Raw genomic sequence first — 21,442 nt, 5'->3', positions numbered from 1 at the left:
GACAGGGACCCGATCCCTCCTCCGGCCAGCCCGCTCACTCTTCGCCACACACACGACCTTAACTTTGGCACAGACTTGAGACCCAGGCAGCGGCAGGAGCTGGAAACAGTTATCCGGACCGTTCGAGAGGTAGTCAGTGAACACCCGGAAGGACCTCTCTGATTGAGCACAACATTGTGACAGAGCCGGGGTTGTTGTCCGAGAACGCCTGCACCGTCTTCCCGAGGCAAAAAAGGCTGAAGTGGAGCTTGAGATCAAGCGCATGCTGGAACTAGGTGTAATTGAGGAAAGTTATAGTCCCTGGTCCAGCCCCATTGTGCTCGTCGGTAAGCCTGACTGGAGTTGGAGGTTCTGCAATGACTTCCGTCGGCTTAACCAAGTCTCCCAATTTGATGCCTATCCAATGCCACGTGGGCGACCTCCTCGAGAGGCTTGGACAGGCTCAATACCTGACCACACTTGACATGACAAAGGGTACTGGCAGGTTCCTTTAACGGACTCCGAAGGAAAAACGCGTTTAGTACCCCTAGCGGACACTGGCAGTATCGTGTCCTTCCATTTGGGTTACACGGGCTCCAGCAACCTTTCAGCGTCTGGTGGACAAAGTGCTTCGCCTCATAACTCATACAGTGCTGCCTACCTAGATGGCGTGGTCATCTATTCCAGCACATGGAAGGAACACCTACAGCATGTCCAAGCGGTATTACGGACACTTGGTGAGGCGGGCTCGGATTAATCCCAAGAAATGTTTCTTTGGATTAAGCGAGGCCAAATATTTAGGCTACCTGGTGGGTGGGGTACCGTAAGGCCACAGTGCTCCAAAATTGATGCCATTCTGAAATGGCCCGTCCATGAACCAAGCGGCAGGTCCAAGCCTTTCGGGTTAGCGGGTACTACCGCCGGTTTGTACCCGGTTTTGGAGAAAGCGCGCCTTGACTGATTTAACAAAGAAGAGGGCCCGAACATTGTGGTATGGACTGCAAAACAGACTGCATTTGGTGACTTGAAGAAGGCCCTTACGTCCGCACCTATTTTGATGGCACCTAACTTTTCTTTGCCTTTCATCCTCCAGGCGGACGCCGGACACAGGCCTGGGAGCCGTGCTGAGCCAAAGTGTCGATGGTGTTGAACACCCGTCATGTTCCTGAGCCGGAAACTGTTGGACCGGGAGACCAGGTATGCAGCGGTGGAGAGGGAGGCTCTGGCGATTAAATGGGCGATCACTCAGCTGAGGTACTACCTGTTGGGCCATGAGTTCACCCTTGTCACGGACCATGCACCTCTACAGTGGATGGCCCTGCACAAGGAGTCGAATCCGCGGGTCACCCGGTGGTTTCTTGACCTGCAGCCGTACAAGTTTTCGCTCGTTCATCGTCGGGGTGCTCTCCATGCCAACGCTGATGCTCTCTCGGGTTCACGACCTCTCGGTTAGGTCGCCCGACCCGGCGGGTCTGGGCTGAGGGGGCCTTGTCACACACGCCGCATGGGAGGCAGCTAAAGGGCTCGAGTGAAGGCAGTTCTGAGCCATGCCGGGATGTGGCAGAGTGCACTAACTCTCTTTCTCACTTCCCTGTAGACCTAACCCGGGAGGTTCCACCTGTCTCTCTGGACGTCACTTCTGGGACCGAGCCAATGGAGACAGACCTTGCCAGCTCCGCCCCCCTGATGTCACATCCGGGACTATACCAATGAAAGATGAACACGTGCCCAATCCTTATGACCTCACTTCCTGCCTCCCCCTTTAAAAGCCTTCCCTTTTCCCTTCTGTGTCAGTCTTGTTTTGGACTCTGTTGTAAGCACTTCAGTGCTGGTATTTGAAAAAGAAAACGACGTTGCAGCCAGGATACCAAATTACATGGGTGGCTGCCCCAAACCTTTTCTGTCTTTGTTTCGTTTTGTGACAATATATATATATATATATATATATATATATATATATATATATACACACACACACAGTATACTTATTTAATACACACAACATACAGAAACATATTTATTGTGCAAAAAGCTACTTGTGACAAAGAGGCATGCACACTGTCCAAATTACTTTATGATTTGCTTTTTAAAATATAAATTAACTCATGTACCCATGCATCATATACAGTATATAAAAAAAAACAGTTACCTTTATTGACATGTTTTCATGCAGTATAAACTCTAGACACAATAGCACTCTTGTGTTCTATTGAGTATTTTTGAACACCACTAGAAAGTGCTTTACCTGAATAATGCAGTTCAATTTACATTTCCTTAAAGTAGAGTGCAGACATGTTAAGTCACTTGCTCTCAGTCTAAACAGCCTGTCAGCTGTAGGATGTAGAAGAGTAATAGTTTAAGTGCGGTACAGGGTGCAAGTATAATGTCTTGTCCATTAGGCAAGGTAAATTGTATATGAGCTTCTTATTACAAAGTTAGCAAGTACTACTTTTTCTACTTTACTGTAAAAGATTATATAAGAAGACATTTTTAGTCAGTGGAACTGGTTGTTTTGCCAGCTTGGGTGTACAAGGAAGTGAACAGTCATAAAGATGAATAGAATAGTTTAAGATTTAGACTGGCAGGAACAATTTACTTGGGATGGGCAAAATATTTACAGAAGCTACATATTTCTTACTTTTTTCTTTCTTTTTTTAATTTATTTACTATTTATTTAAAGAGCTTCTGTTAAAAAGCCAAATTTCCCTTTAGGGACAAAAAGTTTGTTTGCCCATTCTTTCTTTCTTATTTGAAATATGAATTAGGTATTGTCTTCTTTATGGATTGAATTGGGTTTTTCTTTGTTTTCTTTACTTACAATAATGTAAATTATTTGTATTGCTTGGGGGTTAAGTTGGGTTTTTCTTTGTTTTACTTATGATAATGTAAATAATTTGATTATTGATTATTAATGGCTTAATTAAAAACTTTTTCTTTCTTTCTTTCTTTCTTTCTTTCTATTTAGGTCAATATGTAAAAGTAAATATTGAGATGTTTTGCACTTTTAATTGATTTTACATAACTTTTTCGGAGCATTAAATAAAATCCATAAAACCTTCCACACTCTTTCTAAGTATAAACTTCACCCATGTTCCCTGGTGGTAATAAGCATGAGAAAAGAAAAGGAGAGAGAATCATAAGAGAAAGAGTTAAGAGCAGGTAGGTTTAATTCTCCTGTTTGAAAATGGCTTGGTCTTACCCATAATGACAGTTCAAGCAGCACAACATTAAAGATAAAACACATTACTGCATATGAAGCAGCCTCCGCAGTAAAATGGGTCCTACTAAGCAACGCTGCATAAAGTGTTTGCTTTATGTTATTTTGCTGTAAAAGCAGACACGCAGCACGGGGAGGGAGATAACACTGCAGCGACTTACCATATTGCAAAACAAACCTTCACCTACTTAATTACACTAACCACTAATTCATATCACATGAAAAGTAAGATGTCTGTGTAGCGTAGGCCCTCATCCGTCCATTTCATGTGGCTTCGGCTCTTACACTGAAATGCTACAAGCAGGAATAAAAACAGTAGCCTTCATTGTTTTATTTTGTGTGAATTATTATATTCTCACATATTTTCATTTGTTTAGCAGGGGAATTGAGCCTTCTAATTATAATAATACATATTCAACTCTTGAATTACCATTTATAAAAGAGTTGACCTGGTGATTTAGGAATCTATTAAGATAACTGAAAATCAAATATACAGCCATATTGCTTTGTGAGATGAGCTTATTAATAGGAAAATAAAATAAGTTAATGAAATAAAAATCTGTGTGATATTACAATGCCAATGAATTTCCCCTTGGGATTAATAAAGTATCTATCTATCTATCTATCTATCTAGTAGATGTTACTGTTTATTCAGACAGACAGTTGTTGTAATTGAAACAGGTCCATGTTAAATGGAGCTACCAAGACTTTTAAGCACTACTTACGATTATTATACCTACCGTAGGGAAAGAAGAATTCAAAAAGGTGTTAAGAATACTGGATGAAATGAAAACACCATTTGCCTGGCCAGAAAAGCAATACCTATGCTGGTGAACTTTATAAAATAAAATACCTGTATGCATCATACAAACAGTTACAGATAAGAAGCACCATGTACAGTATATACATAATTGGAAGCCAATAGAAATAATGTAAATCATAGCAAAATATATAGTATGCACATGTACATGTTTTATGATCAGTGCGTAGTGCAGTAATGAATCAGGGGCTTTTGCTTTCCTTATATAAAATAGTCAGAGAGAGAGAGAAAAACAGAGAAGTTTATTGACTGTGCAATGGAAGCTTAAAAATATTTAAAGAAAAAATAAAACACAAATCATTGGAAACACCATGATATTTGGGCTGTTTTTTGAGGCACAGCTATTCATTAAATTGCTTCATTTTGAAAAGAAAAATCTCTTCCTTCACTAATATTTCATATTGTTATTGTGAGACATACCAGGTTTTGACCTCTGTATAGAACATGTGTACATAAATGTCTAATGGTGCTGATCTTAAATCTTTAAGGTGTTTTGAGAACATATCGAGAAATATGGAAATATTGCAGTATCGGTTTAAGTCCATATTGCCCAGCCCTAAGAATATGGTTTGGCAAAAGAAATATCCATGCAAAACTGAGTATAGGCAATCAGGCCCCACTTAAAAGTTCAGTGATATAATAGGAAGAATGTTACTCAACAGGTAAGATACTGGCCTATAAGAAATATGATGACTGAAGAATTTTGCACTCATCACGTGACCATTTCAATGTTCCAATTGTAGAAAACACTGAACAAATCAGTATAGGAGAAGAGTGCCATCATCATTAAGACAAAAACTAGTGATGCTTTGTGCCAAGGATTAGGCATGTAGATAAGCCATCAGTGAAATCCGCAGGCATGCTATGTCTCTTAGGGGAAGAATGTTAAGGGTATACCAGGGAAGGGTCTGGAAGTTACACGGCTGCTCTTCTATCTTGCATTTCCACCCAAATTTAAGAAGATGACAACCTAGAAGAGGGCTCCTTTCTCCTTGTGCCTCTCATAATATTTAAGAGTGAATCAACAGGAGTTGATTTTCTTTTGCGGCACACAGCAGAAATCTTGATTAATGGTGTCTTATTCTATCCTTCTTTTTAGTCTACTACTGAGCTATTTTTGGGTACCAAAAATCTTTGTTTGACTTTTAGTTTGTTTTCACTCCATCCCATTAGAGTAACCTCACACTAACCTGTGCTTAGATGCTTTCATTGTGCCAGCTAGTGTGTCTATTACTTTCTAGTTATACGTTATTTATTTTCGCTCCCTTTAATTATGTTATACTTATCAAAATATATTTTCACTTTATTTGTATTACTTATTATTTTCTTATTTTTTGCTAATGTCTTTATCCAAGGCAAATTACAACATTTGAGATACAGCACAGGCAGTTGAAGTGACTTGCTCATGGTAGCACAGTGTCAGTAGCAGGATTTGCACCAACATCCTCAAAATTCTAAAGCCTTAACCTCTAAGCCACACTGCCTGTGTTCGATCACCATCAAGGAGGGTTTCCGTCATAGCAAAGTGGTAAAGAATCCATCTCTGCTATTTCACAATAAGGAAAAAATGAACTCTCTTAAATAAAAAAAGGGATGGACTGAAAGATTTTTAAAAAAATTAATGTATTAAAGTAAAGTAAAGTAAGTAAGCTGAACTTTAAAAAAATAAATAAGAGTGGGTTCAGAATTATTGACACCCTTCATGAAATGGAAGAAATTGAGATAATAATGCACATTTTATGCTCAAAACATGAGAAACCTACAGGGTTTCATACCAAAACAGAAATGTTTTAAATAGAATACCAAGTAAAATTATAGCTAGTGGCTGCATTACACAAAAGTAAAACCTGAAACCTATTAGCAAATAGTGAACAAGTGCAAATATTCAAACGATCAGACTTTTGCTTCTAGGCAATGTTGACAGCTACAGCCAATGGAGGATGACCGAGCATTTAAAGACAAGGAGATTCTGTGGACAGCCCAGTTTTGACTGATTGACATATCTTTGTCCCTTTATCTCTCCAAACAGGTGCCTCTGAGATGCAATTAAGGGCAGTGTTATATCTGAACCTGATGTACTGTACATCCTTTGATGTAGCTCAGCTACAGCACTGCTCCTGAAAGAACAGCAGTATGGAGCTGGGGAACACAATGCACTTGTGGTGAATTGGGCCAACTGAATAATAGATGTTTACCAAAGTCCCAATTTTAACCATATCAAGTTTTCAGTCTTTTATTTGTATACAAGTTTAGACTTTAGGCAGAACTACACAAGTAAACTCATGCAGTAGTATATTCACTCTCACACACATACACACACTCACCTACAAATATTATATGAATACTCAACTGCACATATTCTCTCTTGCACCACTATAGTATGTAATCACTTCTGGCACTGTAAAGTCTGTCTCTTTGCAAAATCACAAATAATGTGAAAGGAGGTTCCTGCAAGTAAGTACTGATTGCACATCTACCACTTCACTGTGATAATCTGCCTTCTTAGAACCTAACATTAAAAAGGCCACAGAACTCTAACCATTAGAATCCTCAGATAGACCATGAATTTGAAGGTTTAAAAGAAGACCCTGTGAGGTGGCCAAGTGTTGGTGTTACAGAGCATCAAAAACTAACCTTCCATTTCACTCACTACACTGCAAACTGGTTCCAATGAAACTGCTGTATGAAGCTGTGGAACATGAAGCATTTGTGCTAATGTATGTCTACTTGTTGGTGCAGTAATTTACACTGCCCCACTACACTGAGCGACTACACACATCAAAATTTCACTTAAAATACTTACTGTATGTCATACCTATGAATGATTGCCTCAACTTCATGAACTTGTACCATAAGCTATATTTGATGTATTAGCTATGCACTACATACATCTGATATCTCATTACTTGGTCATTGCTACACAACCCTTTATTTTGTTTCTTTGTTATTACACTACCAGCATAAGTCAGGTCACATTATTTTATTTTACTTTGACATTAAGTCTCTTTAGCATCTGTCACTTTATTATTATGTGCCACCTGTCACTTTGGTAGTAGCATTACTTGCACAATTCTCGCTGCACTGGCATTATTGAATGTGCCATCTGGTGTACTATGATTGCATTATTTGTACAGAATTTGTTATTTGTGTAGTGAGTGTACCTAAATGCTTGCATTTAACTTGGTATAATTAATTCTTGGCTACAGGTACTTGGGATGGATGCATGGATCTAGCTATGTATCTATCTAGATCCACTCCAGTCTGTAAAGAGAAGCACATAGAATGTGAGGCAGGTCATGCATATAGTCACCGAGTACTCTCTCTAGGGATAACTTTCACAGAATACAGAGAAGGGGCCGCAGTGTAACTACTTATCTGTTCCTCTCTTAGTCAAACATACGTTTAACCTGCTTACTACAGCAAAATTATAATGGGCTGCAGAAGGTTTAAGAGTTACTCAGTTTTTTTACAGCCATAACTAGTTTACTTAATATTTAATAAGAATTCAAATTAAATAAATTCTCTTAGTGAAACATACCTTAACCTGCTTACTACAGCAAAATTATAATGGGCTGCAGAAGGTTTAAGAGTTACTCTGTTTTTTTACAGCCATAACTAGTTTACTTAATATTTAATAAGAATTCAAATTAAATAAATATTTACAATCCATTGGAATAAAAAGCAACCACAGAATCTTCATCATTGAAAATATTTTAAACTTTTCCATCATAGTCTTGGTAGAGCAACATCTTTGTCAAAAGAAGCAGCAGACAGAGACAGTAGTGTGCACCACTTCAAAATCACCAGTGGCCACCACTCCTCGTAGGATTCATTAATACGAGCTCATACATAAAGATATTCAAAGTCTTATCTGATCCTTCAAAACCCACTACATCCCCAATTCACTCTGCTTCAGTTTGTTAAACAGCTTACATTTTTATCAACTTCAGGGCTACCATACCATACTCACTCAAAATCTACGAGAGATAATATTAGTAGTCAGGAAGCTGATGGAGGAAGGTGATTACTGGTTTCCTTCTGCTGTGTGTCTGCGTTCCTTTTTTTTATTTTATTTTTTGTTAAGTATGTAATTCAGTCTATCAAATATCATGCAACCAATACAATCAATTATGATAAAAAAAGGCTAATGTAACGCTAGGGCAGTTTATTGATAAACATACACTGATAAGAAAATCTGCTCATTGTGGTTTTCGCCGGAGTGTACTTACAGGGATTCCGTTGCTACTACTCTTTCTGCTAGTCCATATAGTGATCCACTAGCTGCTAAATCCACCATATGGCTCAAATGCGGACTTGGCACCTTCTCTTTTCTTTCATCAGGTGCTATATGAACACTAGTGTTTTCTGATCCTGCCTCCTATAAAATAAAAGGTAAAAGAAAATGTAGAGAATATTATATTAATGAAGCCATTTATATGAAAAGCTGCTCTTGAATTTAAATGTTAGTTGTTTAAATGCATATCAGTTCATTAGCTACACATTAAATACAATATAGTTTATTTCTCTTATTAAAGCATATATAATTTCTTTTTAAAATGCTCTGAGAAACCTTTACAAAGAAATGTGGTAATTCAACATTTATTCTAAATGTAATATACATAAATTGTTTATGAAAGCATTTTATCGGATGAGATTAAATAAACTTTATTAAACCCAAGGGAAAAGCAGCATAAATATAAAAGACAATGATATAGACTTTCAGGAAAAATAACACAATCAGTCAATCAATTGATAAGTAAACAAACAAAAAAATAAAATTACATTGTGCACACATTTCAAAATGAACTTAACAAGTATTTTGGAAGGAAGCATTGAATTGCCTGATAGTAGTGGGACAAAAAGACCCCAGAGGGACTTCTTAGTACACCATGGTGGAATGAGTCTGTGGCTACAAGTCCATCAAGAGAGGAATTTGCGTCTGTTGGAATTTTTCATTCTGGCATCCAATTTTTCCACCATCCTTGTTTTCCACAACAGCTTCCAAGTGTCTTCAGGGTTCACCCAATGATGGAGCAGAATTTCCGGATAATTTGTACAGGCATTTTTCATCTCTTGAGATCAGGCTGTTTCCCCATGAGATTGCTGCATAGAACCCCAACTGGTTGCTATGGACTGATAGAACACTTCCAGCAGCTTGCTGCACACATCAAAAGACCTGAATCTTCCTAGGAAGTACAGACTTTTCTGGACCTTGTTATACAGTGCCACTGTGTTGTCAGACCAGACCAGTTTGTTGGTTATATGGACCCCCAGGTACTTGTAGCTCTGCCCAATCTATGTCTTCTCCTGGAATGGTGACCTTGGAAGTCTTTTATCTTACTTTTGAGTTCATTATTGAATTTTGCACATAACAGTGTGATTGTTGTTATTGTCTGCAATTAATCATGATTAAAATTTTTTATCGCTACCCAGCACTAATATACATCTCTTTCTTTCTCCTCCAAACTCCCCAGCAAGCTTTGTCCACCATCCACCCAACTCTGGCTCACCTGCTGGATGTTCCACACAGACATACACTCACCTAAAGGATTATTAGGCACACCATACTAATACGGTGTTTGACCCCCTTTCGCCTTCAGAACTGCCTTAATTCTACGTGGCATTGATTCAACAAGGTGCTGAAAGCATTCTTTAGAAATGTTGGCCCATATTGATTGGATAGCATCTTGCAGTTGATGGAGATTTGTGGGATGCACATCCAGGGCACGAAGCTCCCATTCCATCACATCTCAAAGATGCTCTATTGGGTTGAGATCTGGTGACTGTGGGGGCCATTTTAGTACAGTGAACTCATTGTCATGTTCAAGAAACCAATTTGAAATGATTCGAGCTTTGTGACATAGTGCATTATCCTGCTGGAAGAAGCCATCAGAGGATGGGTACATGGTGGTCATGAAGGGATGGACATGGTCAGAAACAATGCTCAGGTAGTCCGTGGCATTTAAACGATGCCCAATTGGCACTAAGGGGCATAAAGTGTGCCAAGAAAACATCCCCCACACCATTACACCACCACCACCACCAGCCTGCACAGTGGTAACAAGGCATGATGGATCCATGTTCTCATTCTGTTTACGCCAAATTCTGACTCTACCATTTGAATGTCTCAACAGAAATCGAGATTCATCAGACCAGGCAACATTTTTCCAGTCTTCAACTGTCCAATTTTGGTGAGCTTGTGCAAATTGTAGCCTCTTTTTCCTATTTGTAGTGGAGATGAGTGATACCCGGTGGGGTCTTCTGCTGTTGTAGCCCATCCGCCTCAAGGTTGTGCGTGTTGTGGCTTCACAAATGCTTTGCTGCATACCTCGGTTGTAACGAGTGGTTATTTCAGTCAAAGTTGCTCTTCTATCAGCTTGAATCAGTCGGCCCATTCTCCTCTGACCTCTAGCATCAACAAGGCATTTTCGCCCAGAGGACTGCCGCATACTGGATGTTTTTCCCTTTTCACACCATTCTTTGTAAACCCTAGAAATGGTTGTGCGTGAAAATCCAAGTAACTGAGCAGATTGTGAAATACTCAGACCGGCCCGTCTGGCACCAACAACCATGCCACGCTCAAAATTGCTTAAATCACCTTTCTTTCCCATTCTGACATTCAGTTTGGAGTTCAGGAGATTGTCTTGACCAGGACCACACCCCTAAATGCATTGAAGCAACTGCCATGTGATTGGTTGATTAGATAATTGCATTAATGAGAAATTGAACAGGTGTTCCTAATAATCCTTTAGGTGAGTGTATATAGGCAGATGCCGCATTCACTGTGTTCCCCAGTCAACATGATACGTCATTGCGTAGGCCATATTGTGAGTGGCAAAAGTGCCATTTAAACTAATACAGGTAGACGTGGAAACTGGGTTTTCTGATGAAAAAACAATAATGTTTAAAACAGTATCCTTTACATACAACAGATTTTGGCGAATCGTTTAAATGCAATTATTTATATCCATTTATACACTAATAATGGCAATTATTAAATAATAATAATAAATATTATTATTAAATAATTCATCCCATATAAGTAACATTTCTTGTACTGTTTCTTCCATCTCCGAAACATTTCTAGACTTCGTCCTGTTCTTACGCAACACAGTACTGAAGTATTGGTTAATGCCCAAGTCACCTCACATATAGATTATTGTAATGCTATTCTATCTGGCATCCCACAAAAACTTATCCATCGCTTACAACTTCTTCAAAATTCTGCTGCCAGGATAATAACCTGCTGTTCTAAATCCACTGAACATATTACACCTATTTTCTCTCAACTTTACTGGCTCCCTGTTAACTACAGAATACAATACAAAATACTGCTCTTAAAATGTAAAACTCTCCACAAACTTGCTCCTCCTTACCTCACTGATCTCCTACAGACTTACACTCCCTCTCGCTCAATAAGATCTTCATCTGCAGCTCTACTTTCTGTACCACACATCAAACTCTGTTCTATGGGAGCTTGAGAATTCTGTCATAGTGCTCCTCAGCTCTGGAATTCTCTTCCCTCTCATATCCGTCAGGTCGATTCAATAAAACATTTTAAAACTACCCTCAAAACTTATCTTTTCAAACTGGCATACCAATTGTGAATTTTGCATTGTTACTGCCAGTTATCTTTGTTTGTTTGCTAATTATTGCTTTTTGATTTATAATTCTGTTGTTTTAATTTTACTAATGTTGTTTAATTTTATTGTAAGGTGACTTTGGGTGCTAAGAAAGGTGCCTATCAAATAAAATGTATTATTATTATTATTATTATTATTAATTGAGATGAAAACGACCAATGTCTGAAAGTCAAAATAGTAAGACTGCAACTGGCAGTCTGGTCTTTCTTTTAACAATGAAATGATACACACAATGGCAAAAATAAACAATTGTATTGTATACAGATTGGCTTAATAATTTCTGAAAACATTTCACTCATTCCTCTCTCAATTTCTCTCTCACACACACACACGCACACACACACACGCACACACACAATATGGTTACTTAAATATATACAGGATAGGATCTAAAATCCTTGAAACAGAACTGTCTTACATAGCTTTTTCCGTGTGTTGCCACTCTGTAATTTGAGAGTATTCAGTTCGGCAATATGGTACAGCCTTAGTTTGTGGAAGACAGACACAACCAAAGACATGAGCATGAAATGGTGGTTATCAATTTCAAACTGTGTTTCCCCAATGAGCTCCTTGAGAAAAAACACATCATCTGAACCAATCTCAGCCCGAACAAACTGATTGATCAAAGAAACACTGACAGCTTGCCCTAATGTCGACTGTTGGATGACACGCTCAGCTACTTTGACCACCTTGACTGTACCCTTTAGAAGGAATCATCAGACCTCCTTTGTTTTTTAATGTGAGCAAGCGGTAGCTTTGATCATTTGATGCCTGTAGAGCATCCGTTACCAAACTAGCATGGCACACATCACAGGACAGCTTTCTCAAAATCCCATCTAAGGGCTACCTCCCACTGCTTCCTGAGGTGGATTTCTTTGGGAAACCTTCAAAGTACGATGCTGTTGGTCATGCAGCGTCTAGTAATTCTATGTCTATGGTTCCTCAGTCCATAGCATGACTCCCTATAGTAGCTGCCTTACCCCATCCTTCCATTTTTGGGGTATCCCAGCCAGGTTGAGCTGTCAGCCAGCTCTTGCTATATATATATATATATATATATATATATATATATATATATATATATATATATATATATATATATGTATAATCACTGTATCTTTTGATGAGAGATATTGAAATGTTAGGAAAGCCAGTTAGTGCGACTAATGGAAGATGGTGTTGAACATCACCATCTCTCATTTAGAGTACAATAAAAGCAAGGTTTGGAGGGTAATTGCCTAGTGGTCTTCAAAACCCAGGGGTATTCACCTGCTAATGTATTTTCTATGTATGGTTAATACTGTTTTATTCATGAAATATATCAAAACCAGTTTCAAGAGAGCACAAGCTGAAGTAAAACAGAGGAAATACCTGAAGTATGCCAGTTTGGTGAGAGCCATTATATATTAAACTGGAATATTGTGCTTATTTATCAACTTTTAATAGCTTTGTTTTAATAACTAATTTCAATATGGTCATGTTGCATCTACTGTAATTGCTACACACTTTGTATACAATTATTTGTGTAAATTATACACTATATATTAATTACATACTATATAAACTTTCAATCAGAGCTAAGGTATAACAAGAAATCCACTTGAAATGGAACCACTCAAAGCAAAACTTGATGCCTACTGTATGTATAAATTACTTAAGAAATGTAAAATGAAAAATAAGCAAATCTGAAACAAAAAATGAAATATAGAATATATACTAATCACAAAATATCTAGTAGCAGAAGATGGTATTCATATTGTACAAATATGCAGTGCTGCACACAGACGCAACATTCACATAGACAATGTTCTGGCCAAAGCCTAACGATTGTTTTGTTGTTATTAACTACACACAAGACTTTGTGCTGCAGGTACAGATTAATCAAGTGCAAAAACAAGGCTACCACAGGCTGCCATCCCAGTGTAAATCTAGACCACAGTATTAAATAAAGAGTGCTGTTTAAACATTTCAAGATGAATGCCCCTCGTCTATGGTGATATTTAAAGAATGTGCATTTCATCAGAGTAGTTATGTGCATCTGGTCTGGAACTTGGAGTTGTAATAGATAAAATTAGTGTTTGTCTATGGGTCATTTGTTTTCTTTCAAAGTTCAAAGCTGTATTTTTCCTTTTGAGGCATCATGTAAGGTTCTCTGATAGTATACTTAATATAAATTATTTGTAACAGAGAAACATCTGATGAATTGAAAAAAAATGTAAAAAACATACTAGAAAGACTCCAGCCAAACATTTTAGAGAAAACAGTTTGAATATGAATGTGTGCCTGAATATGCCCTGTGATGAACTTGCATCCCACCTACAATTGGTCCTTGCCTTCAACGTGAATAACCAGCTCCTACTTACAATAATAATGAAAAAAAAACAGAATTTAGATTAACTTTTTACATTTTTTAATAGTTTGGACAGAATTTCTAATTTGAAAAACAATACAGTATAATCCTACTGGCGTTTAAATAAAAAATATAGTATTTAAAAGTTTCATGCATGTTGCTACACATATACTCATCAAATAATATCAGCAATCCAGAAAATGGTATGAACTTCTCTCCATTAACATACTGGATTTTACACACATTATAGTATACAGTGCTTAATAGGACATACAAAACAATCAAACTGTGATAAACAGGATAGGAAATAGAACTGAAATAAAATTTAATAATAAGGATAGGAAAAAAGTGAAATAAAATTTAACAATCAAATCATCTTTAATGGTTTCTTTTTCTTACTTAGTAATAATGTATGCAGAGCTAATAACACCAATTAAATGTCATGCTGTATAAAACGCTTCTTTAAGATTTAAAGCTAATTTTTGCATTGCTTACATTTCCCTATACTGTGCATTTTAGAATGCAGCTCAAAACACTTTTACGAACAAAAAATTGTCAATAGTACTCATGGAATTAACAAGGGTACAAAATACACAAAACGTATTTGGCATTTTACATGATTCTTTGTATTTGCAGTCATATTTCTGAGGCCCATTTATACCTGCTGCAATCAATAATGTTAAAAGGGATTCTGATTGCAAAGAAACTGACAATTAAAAGTTTAAAGAACAGTGAAGACTGCCATGTTAGACCAGGGCGACCTGTTAATATTTTATCAAACCTGTAATTATATCTGCTAATAAAGAATTATATATGCTCTTAAAGGATATGATTCCAACCTTTTATTGACATTAACTAACAACTATCAGAGGACAACCACCTGGCATATTACAAAATCAGTTTTATTTGTTTAAGAAGGAAAACATGACTTTATAAGATGTTATAATAAATACAAATGCAATAAAGTGGATAACAAAACACATTAATGGAAACAGGTCACTAGAAACAACATACAAAGTTAAGAATCATTATTTAATACATTTAAGTGCAAGGTTGCAGTAAACATATTTGTAAATTTGCTTCAGAAAACACAGATTGTATCCATATTATATTGGTAAGGCAAACTGTATATGCTTACTTTTATGGTACACTACTTACAGACATGCATTTTATACAGCTGACGTAGCCGAGGACAAAGAGCAGCTATAAGTGGTAAAGCACTTCACAGACATCACAGGATTACCTCTGCCTTCTGTGGAATCACTCTACTCATTTAGAGTAAAATATAAAGCCTTTTAGTTTCATCCAGCCCAGTGTCACCCTGGCATTCCCTATCCACTGTTTTTCTGTCTAGTAGCAGGCAGGTCCACCATCTTTCACAATGGGGCCTACCCTCCTGCTGTGGGACACATTAGCTTAGCACCTTGACCATAAAGTTTCTTGTATGCCACACTGTTATAAATATACAGTGGACCCTCAGTTCACGACCATAATTTGTTCCAAAACTCTGGTCGTAAACTGATTTGGTTGTGAACCGAAGTAATTTCTACCACAGGACTGTATGTAAATATGATTAATCCGTTCCAGGCAGTACGAACTGTATGTAAATATATATTTTTTAAAGATTTTTAAGCACAAATGCAGTTAATAATACCATAGAATGCAGAGCGTAATAGTAATCTAAATGTAAAAGCATTGAATAACACTGAGAAAACCTTGAACAACAGAGAAAACTAACACTGCAAGAGTTCGAGCTGTAGCGCTACGAACCACTCGCTAAAAAACACTTTTTTTTAAAAATGAGTTTTAAGCACAGGGAAAAAAACAAACATTTGAAAAATCCTTAATTTAATAAACCATCAAGAAAAGTAACATTGCAACAATGCACACTATGAACCGATCGATGTAAACAGAAGTGGAGGTTAAAATCCAATAAAAAAAAGTCTTCATTAAATACAAATAGGTTAAAACAATGCTCGGATCTGTCTCTTTAAAAACAAGCCTTATGCGTCCAGCCGTCCGTCTGTGTCTCTCTCTCTCTCTCACGAGCTTGCGTGCGTGTGTGAGAGAGTGTGTGTGTGTGTGTGTGTCGCGTGTGTCTATCTTGTGTGTGTGTGTGTGTGTGTGTTTGTGTCTCTCTCTCTCAGGGAGAGACTGAACACGTGCGGAAATCATGGATGCGCACAAACTGAAAGGGAAACTGGCTTGTTCGTATACCGAGTCTGTGGTCGTGAACAGATGCAAAAGGTTGGCAAACTTTTTGGTCGTAAACCGATTTGTACGTGTTCCGAGATGTTCGTGAACCAAAGGGTCACTGTATATATAATGCAAAGGGTATCTATGTTTTCAGGTCTTGGTTTATAAGGAAATGTTGATTTATTTCCTTATGTTGTATATTTGTATTTTTATTTTAACAGATTACATTTCTGCAACTGGCATTGTAATGGAAAAATGGTAAACTGATGAATATTTAATTTGTATTATCAGTATCCACATGCTTGTGCAAGGAAGTTTTCTAAAAAAAATTAATAAAATAACTGAAATTAAATGTAACATATTAATTAAAGTTTTATTTTATATTGTCAGCATTCATACACAGTCACAGAATGGCTAAAAGGTTAACAATCACAAGCAGGCCTAAGAGCAGTGAGGATTTAAAACATACTCAGTCATTTAATTTCCAAATTACTCATCTTTCTTTAACAGCTACATTACTGCCAGTCATTTAATCTGTAATGCTCAGCTTGATGATATAATTTTACATGTTAGTCTTTAATCATAGCATAATGGAAAATGTAAAACTTTCACTAGCTTTCAGTAAATTACGACAGAAATGTACAAGATGATGCAGAGAATACAAATCATTTGAACTCAAAATACCTTAGGAATACAAATCATATTCTGCTCATGTAATGATTATTTGCTTCTGCTTCATTTTTACTTGCTGCTCTTATATGATTGAAAAGCTAATAAACTCTGTACTGAGCTTTGTACTTACAAGTTAGATCATTTTAATTGAATAGGTGTTTTTAATATCAAGATACCAATCAAAATCTAAGGCTCTCAGCACAAGAAATGTACGATTATGTCCTAAAATACAGGCATGTAAACTGGAACATGAATTGACCCTACTGTTAAAAATAGTTTATGAAGGACAGCAGGGCTAGACTGACTCCTGGCTGGGGTAAAACCCATACTCTTAGCAGGAAGGGAGGCCAGTGAAGTGGAATGGCAGGGGAGGACTACCTCCCAAGAGTACATGCTCCCCTGACATACAAGTTGTGCTTGAAAGTTTGTGAATCCTTTAGAATTTTCTATATTTCTGCATAAATATAACCTAAAACATCATCAGATGTTCACTCAAGTCCTAAAAGTAGATAAAGAGAAATCAGTTAAACAAATGAGACATAAATATTATACTTGGTCATTTATTTATTAAGGAAAATGATCGAGTATTACATATTTGTGAGTAGCAAAAGTATGTGAACCTTTGCTTTCAGTATCTGGTGTGACCCCCCAATAACTGCAACTAAACGTTTCTGGTAACTTTTGATTATTCCTGCACATCGGCTCGGAGGAATTTTAGCCCATTCCTCTGTAAAGAACAACTTCAACTCAGGGATGTTGGCGAGTTTCCTCACATTAACTGCTCGCTTCAGGTCCTTCCACAACATTTTGATCGGATTAAGGTCAGGACTTTGACTTGGCCATTCCAAAACATTAACTTTATTCTTCTTTAACCATTCTTTGGTAGAATGACTTGTGTGCTTAGAGTCGTTGTCTTGCTGCATGACCCACCTTCTCTTGAGATTCAGTTCATGGACAGATGTCCTGACATTTTCCTTTAGAATTCTCTTATATAATTTATTGTTCCATCAATGAAGGCAAGCCGTCCTGGCTCAGATGCACCAAAACAGGCCCAAACCATGATACTACAAACCACCATGTTCCACAGATGGGATAAGGTTCTTATGCTGGAATTTCCTTTCTCCAAACATAATGGTTTTTATTTAAACCAAAAAGTTCTATTTTGGTCTCATCCGTCCACAAAACATTCTTCCAATAGCCTTCTGGTTTGTCCACCTGATCTTTAGCAAACTGTAGACAAGCAGCAATGTTTTTTTGGAGAGCAGTGGCTTTCTCCTTGCAACCCTGCCATGCACACCATTGTTGTTCTCTGTTCTCCTGATGGTGGACTCATGAACATGAACATTAGCCAATGTGAGAGAGGCCTTCAGTTGCTTAGAAGTTACCCTGGGATTCTTTGTGACCTCACTGACTATTACACACCTTGCTCTTGGAGTGATCTTTGTTGGTTGACCACTCCTGGGGAGGGTAACAATGGTCTTGAATTTCCTCCATTTGTACACAATCTGTCTGACTGTGGATTGGTGGAGTCCAAACTCTTTAGAGATGGTTTTGTAACCTTTTCCAGCCTGATGAGCATCAACAACTCTTTTTCTGTGGTCCTCAGAAATCTCCTTTGTTCGTGCCATGATACACTTCCACAAACATGTGTTGTGAAGAGCAGACTTTGATAGATCCCTGTTCTTTAAATAACACAGGGTGCCCACTCACACCTGATTGTCATCCCATTGATTGAAAACACCTGACTCGAATTTCACCTTCAAACTAACTGCTAATCCTAGAGGTTCACATACTTTTGCCACTCACAAATATGTAACAGGGTTCAGGGTTCACAAACTTTCAAGCACAACTGTACACTGGATAAAAGCATTCCTGGACCAGTAAGCCCATTCATGTACCTGCTGAGAATGTTGGGGCAGCCCTGCTGGATTCCCTGAGTGCAGACAATGAGAGCTGTTGGGGAGGGTTGTCCCTACTTTCAAGGGCTTCTACCTTGACACTGGAAGTATTTCTGGATCCGGCATGAAAGGGGCCACCTCTGTTGACTCAGTAGTTAAGAGTCAGGAGGAGGTGGATAAGACTGCATGGGATATGTAGAAAGAGAAACTTATTTTGTTGTGAGGTCTAGAAAGAAGGAAACTGAAACCCTGTAGTTGAACCCAGGTATGTGTTGTATAGCTGAAAGGTCTTCATAGTTACCTTCCCCAATCAATTCAGTACAGATGTATTTTTTACACTGTGTGAGAAAAGAAGCCATAGTGAATAAATGAAACACTACAAAGAGTTTATTGGTATTTGTCACATCATGCCACCTCTGGAATGAGTGTGGACTCATAGGAACAAACAAGCCATCATCCATTTTGTAAAAGAACCAGTTCAGAGTCATGGTAGCTGACAATTAATCCAGGACCATTAGGGCACACATGACGAAGGGCACTAGTCAATTACAAAAAGCTTGCACCAGCCTAATTCAGGGTCACCAATTAACCTACTAAAAAATTAAAACACACCAGGAAATGGTCAAAACCTGCAAGCAGGCAGTGTGAAAATCTGGATTAAAAACCTTAATTCTTGAGCTATTAGGCAGTACAGCTAAACACTGTGCCACCATTCTTCCTTTGAAAGAAATTGTGGTATTTAGCTGAAAATAAATGCTGTGAAAATATCTCTATATGTTTCTAGAAGTCTTACTATTCAGAATATTCACAAAAATCATGCTATGTTAGACCACTGGACAGGAAATTTAAGAATATAAAGACTGCAAAGGAAAACTGAGTACCAGTACAGAAAACCAATATGATTTCTGAACTGTTGCCTCATCAGTTAACTGACACACCACTTGACCAGTCAGATGCTTCCTGCCAAGGATTTGCTGAATATGTCTAATAACACACTGAAGAGTAATTCATTTTGGGTATAACCTGTAATAGTGGTGAGAAACTGCAAAAACAAGATCAAATGAGGGAACCACCACTTTTACTACATTAAACCAAAATCCCAAAGAGAAAAATGTCTGGTGAAAACTAACCAAAGATACAGGCACCACCTTGTAGTACTTTTCATTGCGGCTGCATTAAAAATGAAATGATTTGGTGTTTGCCATTCAGCTACTAGCCTTGAGGAAGTATTCCATGCACTGATGATAAATTCTGAAATTTAGAATAATGAATGTTCAACAACCCTTTCAAAGCACAGGAAGTTACTGAATTAGCAAAGTGACAAAGTGACTATTGAAAATTTCAACCTGGGGATATTCTTACCAGGAATCATGTTGTTTTATTAATGAGTAGCTGGTGAGTTGTGTCTTGATGAGCTTTATGTGAGTATGTATAGTGGTCCATACAAAAGAATTACCCCCCCTCTTACCAGGACTGGCTCCTGCCTTTTGCTTGATGCTGGCTAGACAGATTCCAGCCTCCCATCTCCCATGATTTCCAGATTGGATTAAAATCAGCTGAGTAAATTGTTTTATTTAAAGTAAAGACACTGGGGTTGTTGTTATGTATGTAAACTTCTCCATGAGTACTAAACAGTGTCTGACAGAATAATGGGGAGTAATTTCACTGGTATTTTGTGTTGGGTCAACATCTGTGAAATGAATGTTCGACTGGGAGGTTTTATAGGGAAATAAACCGTAAAAGAGACTGCCATTGAACTTCAGTGGCTGTTGGTGTCTTTCAAAGACAACTGTCTGCGTGATTAAATTGTTGTTGAACTTCAGTAGATGATGGCATCTTGAAAGCATATACACAGCTTTGTAGGACATTCCCTAGTGAAATAGGAAAGTTGGGTAGGTTGCTTTTGACAGTCTGCAATTTGTATATAGAACACAGCATAATAATATTGTATATGGTAAATAATATATTATTAATGTAAAGTTTAAGTAAAAAGATATTGTACATCATTATCATGTCTAGAAAAAACAGACAACACCTTCTTTGCCTTAAAATTAGTCATACATTGCTTCAATATCTTTAATAAGTGGTGAACCCCTGGACTGCTGGCAAATGACAATAACTAGCATATAGCATTAAGTGACAAACACCAGGAAATTTTTTAATAGGATTTCCTTTCCATACATAACCATGCAGGTGTAGTCATATACAAGACATTTTCCAATATTTCTGTTTAGACAGGAAGAATGTGCAAAGTCTTTGAATGCAGTGACATTCACACAGGAGCACGGGTTCCATATTACTACAACAACCCAGACCATGCAGAATGACTGTTGAAAATGCAGTTTATTTTTCAGAGATGTATGTTGTAATTAGTTGTGTTAGTAGAAATATGAGCAAGAAGTACAAATTAATATGATAGTAAGTAAATAAAAGCAACTCATTGTCCCTTTTGTAGATACCGAGAATCTCCTCTTCATTTTCAGTGATAAAATGGGGTGGTAACTAACTCCTTCTAAATTCAATAATGTACTGAAATAACGTACCACACTATGTATAACTCTTCGATCAGTTTATTAGATCATTATTGTCATATGCACAGACTACAGTGAAAGTCTTGCTTGCTTGTGACAATCAACATGTCACCATTCCTTGAAGTCACGATTAGTT

The 21,442-nt window shown here is 37.6% G+C and overlaps 1 protein-coding gene across 4 annotated transcripts in view; it reads right to left on the bottom strand.

The window, feature by feature from the left end:
* The window catches only part of vps50 (VPS50 EARP/GARPII complex subunit), a 391,193-nt gene that overhangs the window by 27,264 nt on the left and 342,487 nt on the right, over positions 1-21,442 (bottom strand). For all 4 annotated transcript variants that reach the window (XM_039737505.1, XM_039737508.1, XM_039737506.1 and 1 more), the window contains one exon: positions 8,246-8,394. In XM_039737505.1, the coding sequence (XP_039593439.1) occupies positions 8,246-8,394 (149 nt within the window). The remainder of the gene's footprint in view (positions 1-8,245; positions 8,395-21,442) is intronic.

This window comes from Polypterus senegalus, chromosome 15 (genome assembly GCF_016835505.1).
Source record: "Polypterus senegalus isolate Bchr_013 chromosome 15, ASM1683550v1, whole genome shotgun sequence".
Taxonomy (NCBI): Eukaryota; Metazoa; Chordata; class Cladistia; order Polypteriformes; family Polypteridae; genus Polypterus; species Polypterus senegalus.
Note: the sequence above shows the minus strand (reverse complement) of the source record. Positions and strands in the feature narration are given on the sequence as shown.